A 20,163-nucleotide genomic window follows, 5' to 3' on the forward strand; every position below is an offset into this window, starting at 1 on the left:
TAGATTGCGCGCATAGTTTAATTGCTTTTACAGTTTAATTTATTTACTTTGCAGTAAACCCAATATTTGATATTATAAGGCAAATCTTCTCACGTAATATTAATCTTTATAATTTTTTCAAAGACTTAACCTTACTAGTATTACATTTAATTTTTTTATAGTATTAATATTTTTAACGCAACACACACATCGTTACAACTAGATATATAAGTGAAAAGCAAAAATTTATTTAAAATTTTTTAGATTTAAATTTCTCATTTCAAAATTATGACGTCATAGACAGCGTACTTCATAGATCCGGACTGCATTTGTGAAATAAAAGTGAAATAAAAGAAAAAAACTACAGGGAATATTCCCCTTTCTTAGGGTCATTTTTTTTTTTTATTCGAAATATTTAATACTCGAGGGATCGCCGCCGAAAGCGCGAGGCGGCGCCGTTTGCAGAGGCAAGGACGTGGGGAAAACGTGATGAAAACGGCGGTGACGGCGGGTGCAATGACTGTGCGGCGCGCTGACCCGAAGCCGAGAGTCATTCTCCCTTTCCGTTTTCTTCCGTGAGAAGCCACCGTGTGGCTTCGGAGCACGCACACGTGCGTTGAAACGCGCGTAGGAAACGCGCGGTGGTGCTGTAACGCGAGAAAAATGCACGATCGCTATCGAGCCCATCATACTAATTCGACGATTTACCGCGAAGCTTCTCATGCGCGATTATTATACGCCACGCATCTTTAAATCAACGCTCGGATCTGAACGGATCTGCTCGGACGACGAAAGAAGAAGCCCTTCTTTTATTCCCTTCTTTCCTCCCACCGCTCTCACACCCTTCGGGATTTCCCAAGAAGTATGAAAGAACCGATGAAATATGCCGATACCCTTCATCGCGCCTATTTATTTTATTGTCGAACAAATTATTTATTTATGAATTTCTTTATTTTGCTTCAGTTTATGAGAGAGAGAGAGAGAGAGAGAGAGAGAGAGAGAGAGAGAGAGAGAGAGAGAGAGAGACTTTTATAAATTCTGTGTATGTGAGATATTTCTGGTTGTTCAAATTATTGTAAATCTATCTGTGATATTTTATATTAAATTGCATAACTCATATCTATCTTTTTTATAAGTTTATAATTTGTGTATTAGAAAAAGAAAAGAAAAAAAAATATATAGCAGAGCTTGTTCTCCCCTGATATGCTCGAGTAAAATCTTATGGCATATATTTTTATTGCAGGTTCCATTATGTTTCATGTGAGGAGGAGGCCCGCAGATTACATGCCGCGGAAACGTAAAAAGAAACCATCCGGAAAGTGGAATGAGTTGGACCATAGGTAACAATTTCAGAAAAATTTTTATATAGAGATCAGATATTATTTGACTTCGTTGAGATTCTATTTGATATTTGATCCATTAATTGACGATTTATCCATAACGGATTTTTAATCTTCCATGTCTTAACATAAGTTGTGTGTTTACGTTTTATAGGTATGAGGATGAGAGGCTACCATTCCTACTGGAGCTTAATCCTGACGGCAGCGATATCCCGAACGGCGCCGGAGTACGACACCGGTTACAGCCGAATGTCACGGAAGTCGGATCAGAGAGACCGATAGGACCGCAAGCGGTTCAAGCGCAGACACTTACGTTGCCAGGACCAACGGTGATGCCCAGGCACTGCGTTATAGCTTTCACCGAGAACATTGTCACCCTCACGCCATGTTCCAGAGACGCGCATACATACGTCAACAATCAAAGGATACACCAGACGACCATTCTGCAGGTGCGTTTCTCATGTGTTTTGCAATCAAGACTTGTATTTGCATTTTGTTATTTTACACATCTATATTTATATAACTTTCTTCTATTTTAGTTTATTTTTAACTTTTTTTTTTTTTTTTTAATAATTGCAAAAGACTAGAAATTAATGTATTGAATCGTCAGCGTATCAATTTAAGAGCTAAATGTGATAACAACAGGTTTCAACAATGTTGTATACTTACAGAATGGAGCTATCATTAAATTCGGCAGAATGCACACCTTTCGATTCATTGACCCTGCGCCGGAAGAGCGCATTAGGCAGAGACACGATTCTAACAAACAGATCGACTACGCTTACGATCGGTAAGTTCAAAACTCGTATTTCTGTCTCTTGTCGTTGCAATTAGAGCAGAATAAATGTGGCGCACGAATGTTGCTCGTTCGTTGCAATTTAGTCAATTTTATTTTTCTTTTTTATATTTCAATGCAATGTACTTACAACAATATAGAATTCATATGTTTAATTTATTATAATTATTAGATGCTATTATCTATTAATATTGTATGAAATACTTTGTTTACATAGATTAAACAGTTTGTATTAGTTTTTAAATATTAAAGTTTTTAATGCCTTGATAGTATAGAGCACTTTTAGTAAATGCTAGCGTTTGTAAATTACCACGGAATTTTTGTACTGAATAAAGAAGATTTAAAAAATTGTTAAAATTAATTAATCTAGTTAATATCGTGCTTTAAAAGTAAAAATCTTCCATATTTTCGACGAAAGTTGTATTTTTCTTTTATTAGGGAATGCAGAATGCATTTTCCTATAGGTTCTTATTACATTGTCTTCCATTTTTCCGCTCTACTTACGTTTATTTTGCTCGATACGCTTTATGTTTGCTTTTTCCATTGTGACGTTTGCTTTGCACGCGCGTAATGACAGACGCTCACCGGACACAACCAGTCAGGACGTTAGCTCGGAAAAGTTTCATCCGGGGTCTGGAACACCGAACGATGGTGGTCAGATCCCGGGTCAGACTCAAGAACAAACGACCCCATCAAGCCCTTCAAAGTCCACCGCCACTGCAGTTCGTAGTCCTCGTAGTCCCACGCACCCGCCAGAGCCCACGCACAATTATGAAACCACATTTGATCTGGATGGGAACGTGGAAACTGCTAGCCTGAGCAGCAGCAGGGACGGCAACAGGTAGCAACATGCATTGATAAATCCATAACAGGCTACGATGCTTGACTTAGTTACAAAAAAAATTAGATTATTAATATATAATAAAGTTATAATAAAGTTGCAAGAATCATAATATATAAATATGTATAACCGGTAATATAAAAATGTTTATCCAAAGAGTATAAGTAAGTATAATATGTATGGAAAAATGCTTTTAAAAAAATTTTGTTAATTTTTAATAATGAAATATAATGAAGAAATATGAAGAAATATGCTTGATATAATTTCATTATTTTCATGATTTTCACGAAACTTGTTTCTTCGAAATTTTTAAAATTTTTATTTACAATCTGCTAAGCCATCAGTTTTCCCAATTTGTCAAATAATTAATAATAACAATTATTATGTCGAAGTTTTTTTTAGAATAGCAATGCATTATAAATTTAAAATATACTGTATAAATTTATACTGTGAAACTATTTTTTTTTTTAAAGAAAAAAGATTAAATTTTAATAATCGAATCGAAGAAAGGAATTGAATCTATTGATTATTGACAGACTCTCACAGTACGATCGGCAACCGCGAGGCACGGATCCAATTTTGCCAGCTGTTTTGGAATTCCTTGAGGAGACAGAGGAAACGTTTCTCCACGCTGTTATCACCGATGTCGAACCTTCGGCGCCACAATTTAAATTGGCACCGACCTATACTCTCTATCTCAGTGCACGATATCGTGCCAGCACTCATTACAGACCAGAATTGCAACCTACAGAAAGAGCACATCGACTCACCGTCATGCTGGCAAATGTCGCTTCCATGATCCAACGTGTTATCCAGGTATTTTATGGTCTTGTTTTTCTACTTCAACTATTGTTTTTCTACTTCAACTATTGTTTTTCTACTTCAACTATTGAGACTATTGAGTTTGTTTGAAAAATGATCCGATGTAAAATTCATGAATATTTCTAAATTAATTTAGTAAATATATTTTAAAAAAGGATTATATTATAGTATCTTGTTAATTTTGTATCCTAATTTAATATCTGTATATAATACAATGTTTGATAAATGAAAAGATCTCTAAGAAAAATTCCGTTTCCAGGAACGTTATATGGATGCTTCATCATTGGCCTTTTGGTTGGCAAATGGCTCGGAATTACTACACATGTTAAAAAGCGACCGACATGTGGGTGCATTTTCCACGCGGGCTCAAGACATCTTAGCGGACGCGGTACACACGGCCTTTGGTTCGCTGGTGCGCTGTGTCACGTTAGAGCTCACTCCAGCGATGACGCAGTTTATGGCGGACGCAGATGACCCAGCGAAGGAAGCTGGAGTGCTGCAAATCTTCTCGAATACGATGGCCTTATTGCGACGATGTCGGGTGAATGCCGCGTTGACGATACAGTTGTTTAGTCATCTGTTTCATGCGATCAATGCCACAGCCTTTAATACACTCGTCTCGAACGGAAATCTATGCGTCAGATGGTTCGGACGCAAATTAAAAACAAGACTGAACGCACTGGAGACATGGGCCGAGAGACAGGGCTTGGAACTTGCCAGTCAATGTCATTTGGCGACAATAATGCAGGCTACTCATCTACTACAGGCTCCCAAGTACAATGCCGATGAACTCGCTACGCTAAGCTCAACCTGCTTTAAATTGAATTCTCTACAAGTGAGGGCGTTACTACAGAAATATCAACCAGCTGCGGATGAACCCAGACTACCTGCCGAATTGATCGAAAATGTGGTGAGAGTGAGTATATATGAAAATACTATAATCTCGTCTCGATCTATGTCTCATTGAAACAACATTTTACGTAACATATATCGCTGTTCTTTGTAATCGATCTTATGTATTATAGGTAGCAGAGAGTGTCGCCGATACACTCGCGCGTGCAGATGGCCGAGAAATAAGACTGGAAGAAGAACCTGTTCTAGGGTTAGCATTACTGCTTCCTGAGGATGGTTATAGCTGTGAAGTAATAAGAGGCGTCCCACCAGGACTAGCAGAATTTTTGGCACCTTTGCAACGAGATGGTTTATGTCGAATGGCGGCCCAACCCACAAGTAGTGGTTATTGGACCATTTACATGATAGATCATCACAACAATGTAAGTTATACATTTTTATAATTTTTATAATTTTATAATATATTACATTTTATAATAATCTTTATGTGGCTTTCAATACGAAAACTAATATTTAATATAATCTGCTAAATATAGTTTTTATATCAAAACTTTTCTAATTTAAATAATAATTATAGAAACATTTTTATAATGATTTTTTTTTTCTTAATTTTTGACAGTTACGTAGTCCCAGCGCAATGAGTAATAGATCGGGTGGCTATATTAGTCATGTCAATCAAAATCAAGCTCAACCTGAGATACATATCATCAAATTGCACAAAAGTACCAATGGCATGGGATTGAGCATTGTTGCAGCAAAAGTACGTGTTTTTTAACACACTATGCATATTTATTTATTACAGTGTGGATATATTAAATTTGTTACTTTAATTTTTTGTGGTATACGTAGGGTGCGGGGCAGGATCGATTAGGTATTTATATCAAAAGCGTCGTTGCTGGTGGTGCTGCTGATGCTGTAAGTAATCACAATTTGTTTTATTCGAAGTTCTGGAATTAAATTTTTAGCTACATTTGACAAGTTTTCGTATTATTAAGTAATTATTAATGTATTTTTTGTCTCTACTTTCAGGATGGTAGATTGACGGCAGGTGATCAGTTACTCAAAGTAGATGGACAAAGTCTAGTTGGAATCACGCAGGAAAAGTACAGCAATCTTTAATACAATTTTAATTTAATAATTTGTTTGATATTTGTTATTACATATATTATTAAAATATTGCAGGGCTGCCGAATATCTCGTGCGTACCGGTCCGATTGTGACATTGGAAGTCGCGAAACAGGGAGCTATATATCATGGCCTCGCAACGTTATTATCGCAACCTTCTCCCGTAATGACAAGAGGTAAGTTCGAAGATTAATAAATAATACCGTAATTCCCAGAGCCAATTTTGGAGCAAGAAAAAGATAACTAAGATCTTGGTTTCTTTTCAATCAATGTTTTTTGAAATAGACATTCTTTGCGATAACTTTTATAAATATAATACAAATATAACTTTTACAAATATAAATAAATTATACTTTCGTGATGTGATTTAAATAAACTGTATCATATTGAACAAATTTAAGAATATATAATATAATTTTGTATTGAAACGATCAAATTTATTACTTTCTTGCTTCAAACGCACGTGTCAGCAAGATCCTATTTTCTAACTACTGACCAAATTTATCACCAGCGGACATTTTCTAATCCAAATAACCGCTCCGTTTGAATAACATCTTCCGCTTCGCTTCGCTCAGAAAGAGCCGGCTTTATTAACGCTTGACTAACCACTTGTTTCGTGCAGAACATAAGACTCGGATGAGATCCGAACTCTTAGAACCAGCAATAGGGGCAACCGGTAATCAGCCAGCCACGTCACACTCGATGGGCGATTTATTGTCCCACTTCCCGAAGCAGGCGCCGTACCAGGATTTAGCTCAACCAGGTGCGATCCCATCTCAATGTCTTGTTGAGAGATCTTTTTGCCATAATCAAATTGACCGAGGTTTTCCACGAATCGACATCGATGAATATCGTTCCATGCGGCAAGATCCGTTCTCGGTTCTTCATTCAAGAGGCGCGTATCCTAGTGTCTATTCCGTCGACGCGTTTCGCGGTGCCGTCGATGAGAGAGAACACATCTATCGTCCTTCTACCCCTACCGTGTCTCCCGTGCGTCTTCTGAAACCTCGAATGCCCTGTCCTTTGATCTCAATCACGAGCGACAACGAGATATCATCCATCATATATCAGGATGAGAGTGATGAGAGTGACGATAAGATCATAGAGGAAGAAGAAAATAATATGGAACAAGGTGGAATCGCAACTAGAAGTGCGAATTATTCAACGGAAACTTTAAATCCGTTTGAAAGGATCACTACTCCGCCACAGGAATATGCGGAAGTTACAAAGGACCATGAACACTCGTTGCTGACGCAGCCATTGATTCTCGATAGAAATCTTTTCGATACTATACCTTATATTGATCAAGCTGATGATATCAATCCCGCCGAATCTTCTGAATGTGTTCAGATAGAGCCGAGTAACAAGTGCGAGCGCTGTATTAAAGCCGGTTATAACGGCAATCTTAATCTTAGAGATTCTCAAGAGCGCATAGAAGTAGATCGATATAGTCAACAGACTCTAAATATTCCAGAATCTAATTTTGAATTAAATAATCTGAATTTTTCATCAATCGTTGATTCATCTGCGAATAAAGCTGTATTATTCGTCAAGGATACTACAGTCAACCCAGACTCCGTGACAGAATCCAAGCCAAATGATTTCTCGCGCCTTGAAAGCGTAGATAACGGCATAAAACGTATAAATATTAAAGATCAATGTACAGATAACTTGGACGATATTTCCAATTCCGAAGATTGCGCGGATGAGTCTAGTTCCACGATTAACGACGATTGCACATCGAATAGAACCGACAAAGATGCCGAGGGAGGTATCTCTACTCCTAAGATGTACACCATAATGCCAGAATTGCATCTCGATCTGAGCGGATTGAACAGCGACGTGTCCAGTGACGAGTCCAAAACGGAGAAGTGCTGGAAGTCGCCGGAAGAAGTGCGTTTAGGATGCGGCAGAGTTGCAGCGCTAGCAAAACATTTCTCGAAACTTGGTGACGCCGGTCTGATCAAGTTTAAGTCCACCAAGTTGAATGGTTCTCGTCAATTCGTATCGGAACCAAATATCCTGACACCAGAGGAGAACGACGAACATCTGCATCGACCTTGTCACACACAGAAGGAATACAAATCAGATTCGGATTTAACAAAAGAAGTGGACGAAAATTCTCGAATCTTCTCAACTGGGAAACACAATAATGTTATTCTAGTTGATGTTGAAGCGGGCGGCGATTTCTCGATCGAGGAATGTAGGTTTCATCATTGCGGCGCTAAACGAGTCACAATTACCAAAATTCCAATGAACGAGCAAATTATGACTGATAATAAGGAAAGTTCAATCCAAGAAGTAAAGAAAAATCAGAATGTAGATATTGAAAATCAGAATGTAGATATCAAAAATAGAGATCAAATCGTGCCATTTGGAAAATTTAACAAAGATAATCATTCCAAACTCTCTCTAGAACAACAACAATTAATCGCGAAACAACTCGAGCAATTTTCAAATCTGGATAACGCCGACGCGCCTTTGTTTATACCAGAGCAAGATGTCGTGCAAGCTTCTGCCGTTTCCAAAAATGAGACTCAAGAAACGTCTGTCTCTAATGATTCAATCCAATCGAATTTGATAAATCAATTAGATGCAGCATCTCGAGATAAATCATCGTTGATCGATGCAGACGATAACTCTGAAAAAATGATGAGAACTTCTTCCTCCATGCCTTCCGTTTGTTCTCCTCCACTCTCTCATTCTTCCATCATGCTATCGCTGACGAAAGTTGCGAAAAATTCTTTGTCTTTAGAGGATATAAGATCACAGATTCATCAGTATTGTGGGAAACATCCCAAATCTTGCCTATTCATAGATATTTCTCATCCCGCTACTACTAAGAATTGCTCCAACAGCTTCTCGGAAAGCCCATCGATGCTTCCGCCATATGTAAATACTCATTTAAGAACAGGCGATAAACAGGCAATGAACGTTTTGCGAATGCGAATTGCTAGACCTCTCTGTAATAGCGAGAACAGTTTGATCGGCGCTACAATTTATGGAAAAGAAGAGACTAAAAAAGCTGATCTTTGCGACAAGTCCGCTAAGTTGACGCGAAGTTGTGAAAGTATTCAAGACAACAAGCCTCTATTTGAATTTGATAATCGAACACGATCCTCCGAGGATCTTTGCGAAGACGTTGATTCGTCTAACAAATGTTACAACAGATTGATTTCCAGTCCCAGGGGAAATACACGATGGCACCGTCATCGTTCCCTTGAAGAATTGAAATTGAGAAAAGGGTTGAGGAAGCGGGATAATTCGATGAATTCTACTGTACTTCGAACTGCTAAAGCCGATGTGAAATTTGACAAATTCTTTGATGATAAATTAGTTTCCGAAGACGGAAAAAACGTGTCGTGGAATCGTCATCGTTCGCTCGAAGAATTGACATCAAAAAAAGAATCTCGTGAGGAAAACAGACGAATGAATTCTGATCAAATTGCTGAGGTAAAGAAATCTGATTGGGTGGTGAAAAAAAGATTGCGCACAAGGCGCGTGAGCTACGATCGGCTGAAAGATAACTCATTTAAATTGTCACGTGGGAATGAGGCAAAAGACATGGGACGAAAATCGCAAAGTGATTTCAACGTTTCAAGACAAAAGTCTGATTCAGAGAGAGATGGTTGGAGTTTCCGCAAGATCAGCTCGCTGAAAGATGACGACCGCTTCGCTTTGCGTAAGCTACCAACACGTGTTATACGTTGAATGTGCATTTAGTTGAATTTTTCTTTCTTCGAGCACCTTCATTTCGTCGTGAATGAAACAAAAGAAAAACAACGTTCGCAGACGGATCAGTCGCACGATTTATTTATCCTCCCACGCACGCAATACGTTTATTTCTATTTACTTATAATGTGCCCGAATAATTTTCAGTATAAATCATTCTCGCATTGTTTTGCGATGTGTTACTTTAGGGCTTACTTTGATTGATGAAAAATTAAATTCAAGATTGACCAAATTAGTTGTTCTGTCTTTTGTCTGTTAACTTTTTATCCTTATAAAGGGAAATACTGAATATTTTTGTCTTTTTAAATAAAATTGGGATGTTGAAAATTTGAATTAAAAAACTAATTTGGTCAATTTCCGATCACAAACTAACATATATAATTTAGTTAAATTAATGTTATTATTTTGCTTCGCCCTATCTAAGAACGGACTTGCAAGTATCATTCTGCAAGTTATGAGATATCTACATGTATTTTTGTTTCATAACAATTCTGCTAATACGCAAGCATGATTTCTTAACAGAATTCTCAGGTACTTTCTTTTGTTCACATTGCTGTACTTAAAGCAGTAATATATTTAGCAAAATGTTCGTGGAATTGCGTACGCATAATCGTAGTTACGTGCGTAAAAAAAAAAATACTTTATATTTTATTGCGATTATTTAATCATGAACTACATAGTAATTGTGACAAAGCAAGTACCTCGTATAACTATATGTTTTTTTTTTTTATGTTTAATTAACTTGATCATGATCAATCAAATTGATCACACAATGCAATATGCACGCAGAGAGGGAGGGAGGGAGGGAGGGAGGGAGAAAGAGAAAGAGAAAGAGAGAGAGAGAGAGCGTATTTATTTAAATATTATTAATATTTTATGTAATGAAGTCTTTCCTACAAAATCCAATATTATTTTATTAATCATGAGCTACCTCTTAGAATTTGAATAATTACATCAATGCTTTAATATCTGGTAACTTACACAGGATTATTTTAAAATCTTGTTAAAACGATAGTGTGATATATATGCAAACTAGTCAGTGTAATCTAGCACGTCATTGCCATAAATGTACAGTTGGCCGTGTGACATTTTCTTTTCCCATCACTTTCAATGTGTCAAAGTTAGACTTCGGCGACCCAGAAGTGACCATTTTTGTTCTCAATAAATGCTTTGCGTATGTGCATGAGTGATCATTTTAATATCGCGCCTCGGCACCTTCGTGTTCACCGATGCATTAACTCAAAGCTGTCTCTTTGTGTACCCGCTTGGGCTACCGCAGGTCCTCGTCGCATGAGCGAGCGGGATTTGCCGTCGCGGCTTGGACACGACGCCACTCCTCAACAAATCCACAGCAGCAAGTCTGTGCCAGCATTGCATAGTAAGTAAGAGCGAGCTTTGTGTGTGCATATCATACCCGAATCATACAGCTTTACTGAAGTTTTACTGAATAGATTAAACATTATTAAAAAGACCTATGTTTCTTATGATTCTTAAATAGAATAATAATAAAATCAAAAAGATAGATTAAAAATTGAATTTACATAGATGTAGGTACTGAGGCCAAGCAACAACATGAAGTATTCAATCCAGGATATAGCAGAGCCTCTTCCAGCAACAGCGTTACACCGCCTGTTCAACCACCTCCTATGGCAACCATCAACAGTGCAACTTCCTTGCGTTCCAGGTGAATATTATATATTTAACTCAATTTGATTTAAATTATATACAATCGATTCCAAAGAAATTGTAAAATAATTCTTAACAATCATAGAGTATAATCGGTTTATAGGACTTGAAATCAAAATTTCAATTAAGTTTTTTTTGGTGTTAATGTACTTAATGTCATCTAATGCTGTAAAATCTACTGTAAGATATTTTTTTTTACAAAATATATAGATATTTGATATCTGTGAAATATAATAATGAAGGATGATTTTATAAAAATAATATATTCTTGTGTGTATAGATCAAGTCATAATTTGCACGATCCCATGAGAGTTGGAACTTTACCACCCACTGGTTTAGTCAGTAGGCAGCAGTCGTCGCCCAATCTAAATCCAAATACGATGCATATGAATGCATTATCAAATGCGCAAGGCACAGAAGCAGAGAGATTTTATCAGAACTTGAGTATTTATCGAAATCAAGATTCGACGGTGAAGCAACAAATTAGTCCACAACAATCAGACGATAGGTATAGATGTGCAATAACACTTTTATATATTCTTAATTTTGTATTTTACTTTTTTAAAGATTCTTTCTCCAATACTACATTTAATTTTGACTATGCGCGAATAAAATGGAAATTGTTATGTACACGCATCAATTTATAATAATTTTGTTTTAAATTATCTGCATGTGTATTTTTTATATTTATTATATATATGCTGCATTTTACAGAAATCCTCAGCACATTCAGAAGAATTCCCTGAGAGGTTCGCAAAATTCATTGAACCGTCCGTCTACTATGGAGGTCAGCGGTCACATCCGAGACCGTCCGACGTCCGCATACATTACCCAAGGCCAGCAACAGAGCTATCCGGCGGTCAGCAATCAGATGCAGCAGCACAGCGGAGGACCACCACCGCGTTCCCAATCCTCGCGTGACATTATCCGCCAGGAGGCGAAAATGCAGGAGATGCAGGAGGAGGTTCGCCGACGAGAGCTGCGCGGCGGTGCGCCGCTGCTCAATCAGCATAGGCCGCCAGCGATGTATAATGTCGGTGCTCGAATGGCGGCTCCTCCTCCGACTCAGCAAGTGCCAAACACCTTGAATGTACGCTCACCAAGACCGCTCGGTTCCACATCGACGACTTCCAGTTATGCCGCAAGACAAAATGCACCCGGCTACAATTATCCGGATGCCCAGCATGCTCAATATAATAGCACGCAGTACGGTCAGTACGGTCAGTACAATCAGTATCCCAACCGATATCCAGTAATCGGAGGTCAATACGGCTCAATGATGCCCAAACCGAAAAACGAAGCGGTAGCGCGCGGCCATCAGCCAATGTCTAGTGAGAATCTACTCAGCACACGAGACACGAATAATCAGGAAACGAAGTCGTACGCCGAGCAGAATCGACATTTCGCCGGCCCGCAGAGTAGCCCGCATTATCCGAACGGCAATCTGGAGCAGCGCGTCGATCAGTACGGAAATGATAACGTTGTCAACCGTACGCAAAATGGAGAGGGCCACTCCATGACGACGTCGGAAGCGCCACCAACGAGACCGGCTTTGCCGTCTGAAGATACGTTTAACGAAAGTCCACCGCCGCCGCCGCCTAGCACTTCGACGCATCCTCTGTACAAGCAAGCCGACACGAGGTATATATTTTGATACATCTTGGAAATCGCTTCTTGGTTATACAATTAATTTTGGATCTTAAATAACGGGAGAAAATTTTACAGATATACCGCAAGCATGCAAGATCCACCACGAGGTAGTTATTACCCTGCGGGAGGAATCAGCACTATGCAGCAACCGCGTCAGTATCAATACAGCGCGACGAATCCTTGGCAACGAGAAGAAAGAGAAAAGGTAATAAAATTTAATAACAAAATATTAGATAAAATGGTTAGCATTAACAAATGCAATAAAATTGTGTTGTAATAATGTTTTAATTTTTTTTTAAGAGCTTATATGGATGATTAATTCAACATATATACATTTTTAGGAACAAGCCCGTAGGAGAGAAGCCGCACGACAATGGCGAGATCAACAGATCGCCGAGCTAAGCGCACTGACGCATCGAACGCAGCAGCAGGAAGAGCAGCTGCGTGCTCTCCAATTGGAGAGAGACTTTCAAAAGCGAGCAGAAGAGATCGCTAATCAGGATGATGACGAGGAAAGCAACGATTTGGACAACGAGAGTGTACAGCGTGTTCAGGGTTTGTTAAGAATGGCAGCCAGTCAAGATAGAAATCTCCAAGGAACTCTGCAACCACCGGTTTTATCGAGGACGACTGCTGGCAATCAGTCCATGAGAGGTGGCTTGCCTCTTCAGTCTCTTAGCAACCAACCTGTCACTAGCAGCCATGCTCATGTTTTATCCAATCAAACGACGTCTCAAAATGTCGGGATGAGCAGTCCTGGTCAAGAGAATAGTGGCTTACATGTGCAACAAAATCAGCAGCAACAACAACAAACGACAGCGAGTCAGAACGAAGAACATGGGTTGGCGTCCAATTATGGCACACCTCTTAGTCATTTCGGTTCCGGTCAAAAATCTTATTCTATGGGCATGTCTCATTCCGTAGAAGATAGAGAGCTGCAACGGAGAATGGATGAAGTTAAGAGGAAACAGGCTGAATATGAAGAGAATCAGAAGAAGCAGGAGGAACAGCAGCTGCAGTCACAACAACAAACATATCAACAAAGCCAACATCCGAGAAGCCAGCTGCATCCTAGCATGTTGCGCTTGGACAACTTGATTATCAATGGACCCAACGTATCTATGCGTTAGTAGATTAAACATGAAGTTACTTCTAAAACTTTCATAGATTAAAGAGTTTTTCATAATTTCTCCATAATTTTTTATGGAGGAAAATTATTTTAAAACGTTTTCTTTCTATTAACAAATTTTTTTTAATTTTCTCTTCGGATAGAAAGATATCTTTAATACCCACTCTCTTAGATTATATGGCATTAACAACAAGTTTATAAATATATTTTATCGCACTTATTAGACATATTAGATATTTGATTTTTGTAATATTTTTATAATTTTACGGAGAATATTTTTTTTAGCCTCGCAAAACAATGTAAACGATGCACCTCCGCCACCAGAACGAGGCTCCAGTTATGCCGTTATGTCTCAGCAAAGTGCTCTCAGATCAAATGGCTCGACTACATCTAATCTACCTCCCATTTCTCAACAGCCAGCATCTATGAAAAGGGTCTCTTTTCATGATTCGAATGCAAATAGCGAATCTGTGCTGCGCAATGTATCATCTGGAACATCAAATCCGCCGTCGATATCAATAGATACGATTAGAGAAGATCCTAATGTGAGTAATTTTGTTATATTTATTTAAATCTATAATTTACTTGCTTTTATTTCTGTTTTATTTTATGCTTTATTTGGACATAATTGATCTTGATAAAAAATCTTGCAAATTAATGTTTCGCCTTTTTTTACAATCTTGTAATATCTATGATATTACGTGAGTTATTCTCTTTGTTATTTCTTTCAAAAGAAATAATATCGAGATCATGTAGGTCATTTATTTTTCTACTCTTCGATGTACGATCTGTGTTTAGTTTAAATAATTCAAAATTAATATCCCTTTAAGGGATTAACTCATATCGCCAATACAAATTTATTATAAATCTGAATATATCTATTGTCAAAATGCTTACGATGGCAGATAAACAAGTAAGGTATAAATATTAAAACAGATCGTTATATTACGATGTTTGCATTTAACGATGCATGGACCATCAATTATAGTAATTATTATCTTGTGATTGTATATCATTCAAACATTGTTTGTACTATATTTAATACTAGATGTTTTATTCATATTTATGTTGTATATAATCGATGCTAGTTTCTATGATTGCCGCTTTAACGCGCGTTTTATATCATACTGATTATAAAAATTGTATATCTATTACAAAACAATATACATTGAAATTTAAATTCTGTCTTTTTTGATAAGAGTTTGATCTGAGACTTGTCAAATCTATCATCAAATTTATTTATTAAATAAGTTTTATTTATAAGATAAATTAATTCAATACGCTTTAAAAATTTAATTTTATAATGACAATAATAACACACTTATATTTTTAAGTATAATTAATTGACTTTAGCATTCTTGAAATTTTTGTGCTAGATTATTTATCTATCTTGACAATCTTAGATTACATTCCTATCAACGTCCTTGTATCTGCAAATTACGCGACATAATGTGTGCTGCTATTGTATATATTTATCTATAACTTTCTTTGATTCTTTGTTATATATTAATATGTTACATATACTTCATTATTTAATTGCACTTTCAGAATTTTATCAACGACGCGGAAAATCTACTAGCTTCTCCCAAAACACCAGAAGGATCCGGGCCTTCCTTTAGTGCCACTCCTGGTGTGATTGGGGCTCAAGAAGTATATAAGTAAGTTTTTTACACACACACACATACACATATATATATATTAAGATTTAATAAAGTAATGAATAAGCTAATTTTTTGACGCATGTATACTGAACAATTTGTTTTTTAGGGATCCGAGACAGAAGCGGCTGGCGGAGAAGCAGAAACAGCAGCAAAACTCGCAGATTGGTGCGGTGCCTGAGAAGCTTAGCTTCAAAGAGAAAATGAAAATGTTTGCAATGGAGACTGGCGAGGATGGTACGCCACGGGATAAAGTCAAAATTTCGCGTGCCCAGCGTGAAATTGACAACATTAGCAGCCCGCTTAATTCCAACAGCAACAACAATAATAATAACAACACCACCAGCGGCAATAACACCAATAACAATAGGACCTAACCGTTGCATTCTTTTCAGGCTCTTTAGCAATTAAGGTAGATCAGATATTTTTTGAGGTATTTAGGATGCTTGAAGAAAAGTTACGATTATGAATCGTGTAAAGGAGCATGATATATATGAAAAGGTAATCTTTTTAGAATTTATATAATTTGATTAAAAGACAACACATTGTGATGCTGAAATTTTTATAAGAAATTTATAATAGTAGCTTAATTAAAAAAGTTTATGATTAGCAAAAAATAAAAATGTTATTTTAATTCACATATAGAATTCATGTTTTTTTTTTATTTATTTATATCTCATACTTGTTTATCTCTACCGAGATGTTAAATTATATTTAATAATTGAGATTACCGAGTTTCTCCCTTATTTTTCTTCAAATATCCTGAGCTTTGTTGTGCGTTTTCTGTCGGACGAAGAGAGAAACAACGTACAGATATGTATACTGCGCATAGTTGTAGTTCCATACAAGTGGTATATTAATTAATTTTATTACTAATGGTACTATACGAAGGCTACTTTGCATTCAAAATGAATCCGATTAGCCGGCGGCGATTCTCCACACAGCGTTGAAGTACAAACGGAATTTGTATTTTGTATAGCTCTTTGACCAAAAATGTTGTGTGTTCTGCGAAGGAAAGGACCATTAATAACGTAACATTGTAGACGTATTGTTAATCACGACGAGAAAAAAAGCTACATCTAGCCATTCTCGTATGTGATGCGTCCGATATTCCTGAATACTTCCGGACCAACATAATCTTATAAAATAACTGATATAATTTGTCGTGAATAGTATGGCATAGAATAAAGCTCGCGAATACTAAATAAGCTAACCGAGAGACACGAATTGTTTTGCGAGAGTAGCTCGCGAGTGTATATAAAAAAGAGACAGTAAGGCCGGGCATGATCGTTAATTTTATATTTATCTCTCGGCAGCGGAAGGTTCTGATATATATTTAAATTATACCACTATATAATGATTTACACACTTATGCCATTATGCACTTAACAAAATACGACAAAGTAGTAAAGGTAGATAGAAATAGAATGGAAAATAGAAAAAGAGAAATGGAGAACAAGTATTGGCATAAACGTGAGCATGTATATGTATATGAGTGCACGCGTGCATTCGTGCATGCGGGCGTACATGTGCGCATAACTGAGAAAAAGAAGAGAAAGAGTATGAATATAACGAAAAAAATTTATATTTATATATAATGCGTTCCAAAAGTATAGACGGCACTAGTTTAGCTCTTATATTAAGGCTCTATTTTTCGTAGAATTTAAACAAGAGTTCTATTATTTATGGAACTCGGATGGCAGCCGTGCAGCGTTCTGTAGAACTCTGACAAAGATTCTTAGAATACAGACAAAGGCTCTACTTTTGCAGAGCGTAGAATAAACGCGTCACGTGATATGGAAAATGCAGCTATGACGAGAGATTCCTATTTTAGTATATCTCCACTTGTCTCATTGGCAGTTTTCGAGGAAATTGAAATTTTGCGCGACGCATTAGTAATAATGAATTTAGATAGCGAGAAACCAAATTTAATTCTTGCTAATGAAATATAATTAAACGTAAGAATTTTTCTTTCCTATTAGTTGAACTCAGAAAGAATTATTTTTGTCTCTTAAGCTTATTCGCATAAAAATCATTTTTCACTAATGTACGGAGTGAATTACTTAAGATGTGCATTCATCGCAATTTTTTTATATTTATTTCTTAGATATGTTATATGTTTTTATATAGATTTATAGAGCTATATTTATTAGTGTTGTTTTTTATTTGATTGATTTGTTTGATTAATTGCTCATTTATATTTGAGATATATCCATGAATAAATATAAAACAAATATAAAGTTACGGATAGTTTATAGAATTTATGTGATGATAATTAGTATATATTTGCATATATATCGGAAGTATCATAACATAAATCTTAATGTAAATTGCCGCAAAGTTCAATATTTGTCTTATATTAAATTTAAAGAATCCCAAAATATTGACGAACTTTATATTATTAAAACATTTCAATACATTTTTATTATTGAGCAATTTTTGAAATTTATGATAAAAGGGCAACACGTACAGATAAAATTTTTATTTATCACATAATATGCATTATTAGTTTCTAGGATTGTTTTATAAAATTAAAAAAATACCAATTTTTTAAAAACAAAAGAATTACACTGTAATGCGTATGATTAATTGAGAATTGACGTCTTAAGTGCCTCACTCTACTTCTTTTCTGTTAATTTTTTCAACTTTGTTAAGTGATAATCAAATTGTTATCGTTAGATGCGAAATTTGCTCGAAATGTTTCTTCGCGTAATTCTAAGACTTTTAAGTTTAATTTTATTAGACTCTCTTTCACACCTCGAGCATATGGTGAAGCAGTATTCCAAAAAAAAAAAAGAGCTTAGTGATCTAACGTGAAGAACAAAGTGTAGCAATATTAGGATGTAAGGAACAACTTATGTAACAACTGTACAAATCATGTTCGTTAACCGTCTTGCGTAATAGATATTTCTACGCGAGTCGGTTCGATCGATGCTGGAAAAGTATTCACGTTCCAATCAGTGCTTCGGTGTATTTGCTTTTAAATTATACAACATTCCTCACCGTCCATTCTGCGTTCTGTGTTACGACAAAGTAAAATTATCGGCTGCTTTATACCATTTTGACAGTATTTTTGGAAAATTTGAGTATATTTTGAGTATTATTTGTGAAAATAATTATATATCGACTATTTTCTTTTTGAAACTCATAAGTATTATAAAGCTTATCTTCCGGCAAAGAAAGCGAGCGAGAGAGAGAGAGAGAGAGAGAGAGAGAGAGAGAGAGAGAGAATGAGAAATGAGAGAATGAGAATGTACAGTATGCACAGAATACTAACATTTCGTAACTAACAATGCAATATTAATACAGATCAATACTAATATCTTCGCTTCCAAGGGAAATCATTCACGTTTTTCTCATATGTATAAATTCTCATGTTTAAATTTGTCTGTTCAACTGTACTCGAGAAATGAAGTCACATTGCGATACGGAATATCTACATGAACGATTAATAATTTTTTTTTCTTCAAGAACCAGTGTTTTAACATTAAACTTTTCGTGTAAATAAAACATTTAGCTATAGTTTTAAAAAAAAATTTGCGTTTAATCTCCAGGAAATTTTAGTCTTCAGAAATATTCTTTCTTGTTTTTTATTGTCCTTTTTTTTTTCTAAATATCTTCGTTCATGTGCCTCTATCAAAATCCGAATATTCGGGCCTTTACCATTTCCTTCATTTGGGAACGATAGTGATAATACTGAGCAGCTTATCACATGCTGTCACACGACGAATTTTGCTCGTGGGTCACAACGAATTTCCGCTTTCAAGCCGTATGCTGATTGTACAATTGTCGCGCGAGCGAGGTTCCATCGTCTGTAGTTGTAACATTTTTAGTTTTAATCAGCCATATCGAACCGGTCGAGATCGAATCGGCCTTATTAATAGCGATTAATTCTGCAGAGAGGATCATTGAAACGTATCTGCGTCGAGGTGAAGCCTAAACTCGATGCTACTCAAATATACATATATTAATAGACGAGAGAAGAAGAGAAAACGAGAGAAAAGAGTAAGAAAGAGATAAACGATAATCGAGGATTCCCTTATTGTTGTGTATAGCGAGCGTATATATATTTGCACTATATTTTGTAAAACTGTTTTCATAATCTCGTAGAGAAAAAAAAAGAGAAAAGCGACGAGAGAGAGAGAGAGAGAGAGAGAGAGAGAGAGAAAGAGAAAGAAACGATATCGGCCGGTTGATTAATCGCCGAAATAGTGACACCGCGCGTCACGGGGATGTTATTTTTTTTAATATTACTATATTTTACTTATAGTACCCCCGATTGTAATTTCGCAAAGTACACAGTATATTTTTTAATTATTGTATCATGTAATGTTATTAGCGAAATACGGTATGTGACGGAAAATATATGTCAACTGTATTCAACATTTGATGTCTCCTTCCTCTCTTGTATTTAGCGTATTTTATGTCTTTTATTGATTTATATTTATCGATAGAAAAAAATATGCTGAAATATTACTAAAACGTCTCTTATATAAAGTTTAATGGTATTTAGTTCTAATATAACATTACGCACTTTTAGAAATATTGCAATA

The 20,163-nt window shown here is 36.3% G+C and overlaps 1 protein-coding gene across 10 annotated transcripts in view; it reads left to right on the top strand.

Annotated features, from left to right (window-relative positions):
- cno (adherens junction formation factor afadin) overlaps positions 1-19,995 on the top strand; it is a 43,014-nt gene extending 23,019 nt beyond the window's left edge. For 7 of the 10 annotated variants that reach the window (XM_089084062.1, XM_089084061.1, XM_089084068.1 and 4 more), the window contains 21 exons: positions 1,223-1,319; positions 1,474-1,768; positions 1,991-2,109; positions 2,693-2,956; positions 3,493-3,772; positions 4,038-4,694; positions 4,804-5,052; positions 5,250-5,390; positions 5,480-5,545; positions 5,660-5,733; positions 5,813-5,931; positions 6,378-9,437; positions 10,767-10,865; positions 11,033-11,171; positions 11,454-11,681; positions 11,888-12,814; positions 12,899-13,028; positions 13,165-13,948; positions 14,238-14,497; positions 15,501-15,610; positions 15,720-19,995. In XM_089084062.1, coding sequence (XP_088940188.1) covers positions 1,223-1,319; positions 1,474-1,768; positions 1,991-2,109; positions 2,693-2,956; positions 3,493-3,772; positions 4,038-4,694; positions 4,804-5,052; positions 5,250-5,390; positions 5,480-5,545; positions 5,660-5,733; positions 5,813-5,931; positions 6,378-9,437; positions 10,767-10,865; positions 11,033-11,171; positions 11,454-11,681; positions 11,888-12,814; positions 12,899-13,028; positions 13,165-13,948; positions 14,238-14,497; positions 15,501-15,610; positions 15,720-15,987 — 8,366 coding nt within the window. In that variant the 3' untranslated portion in view covers positions 15,988-19,995. Of the gene's footprint in view, positions 1-1,222; positions 1,320-1,473; positions 1,769-1,990; positions 2,110-2,692; positions 2,957-3,492; positions 3,773-4,037; positions 4,695-4,803; positions 5,053-5,249; positions 5,391-5,479; positions 5,546-5,659; positions 5,734-5,812; positions 5,932-6,377; positions 9,438-10,766; positions 10,866-11,032; positions 11,172-11,453; positions 11,682-11,887; positions 12,815-12,898; positions 13,029-13,164; positions 13,949-14,237; positions 14,498-14,857; positions 15,611-15,719 lie in introns of those variants that run through there. The other 3 variants (XR_016141146.1, XR_016141147.1, XM_089084063.1) reach the window with 3 other exon arrangements.
- The last annotated feature ends 168 nt before the right edge of the window (positions 19,996-20,163 follow it).

This window comes from Pogonomyrmex barbatus, unplaced genomic scaffold (assembly GCF_055798465.1).
Source record: "Pogonomyrmex barbatus isolate J1 unplaced genomic scaffold, ASM5579846v1 scaffold8, whole genome shotgun sequence".
NCBI classification, from domain to species: Eukaryota; Metazoa; Arthropoda; class Insecta; order Hymenoptera; family Formicidae; genus Pogonomyrmex; species Pogonomyrmex barbatus.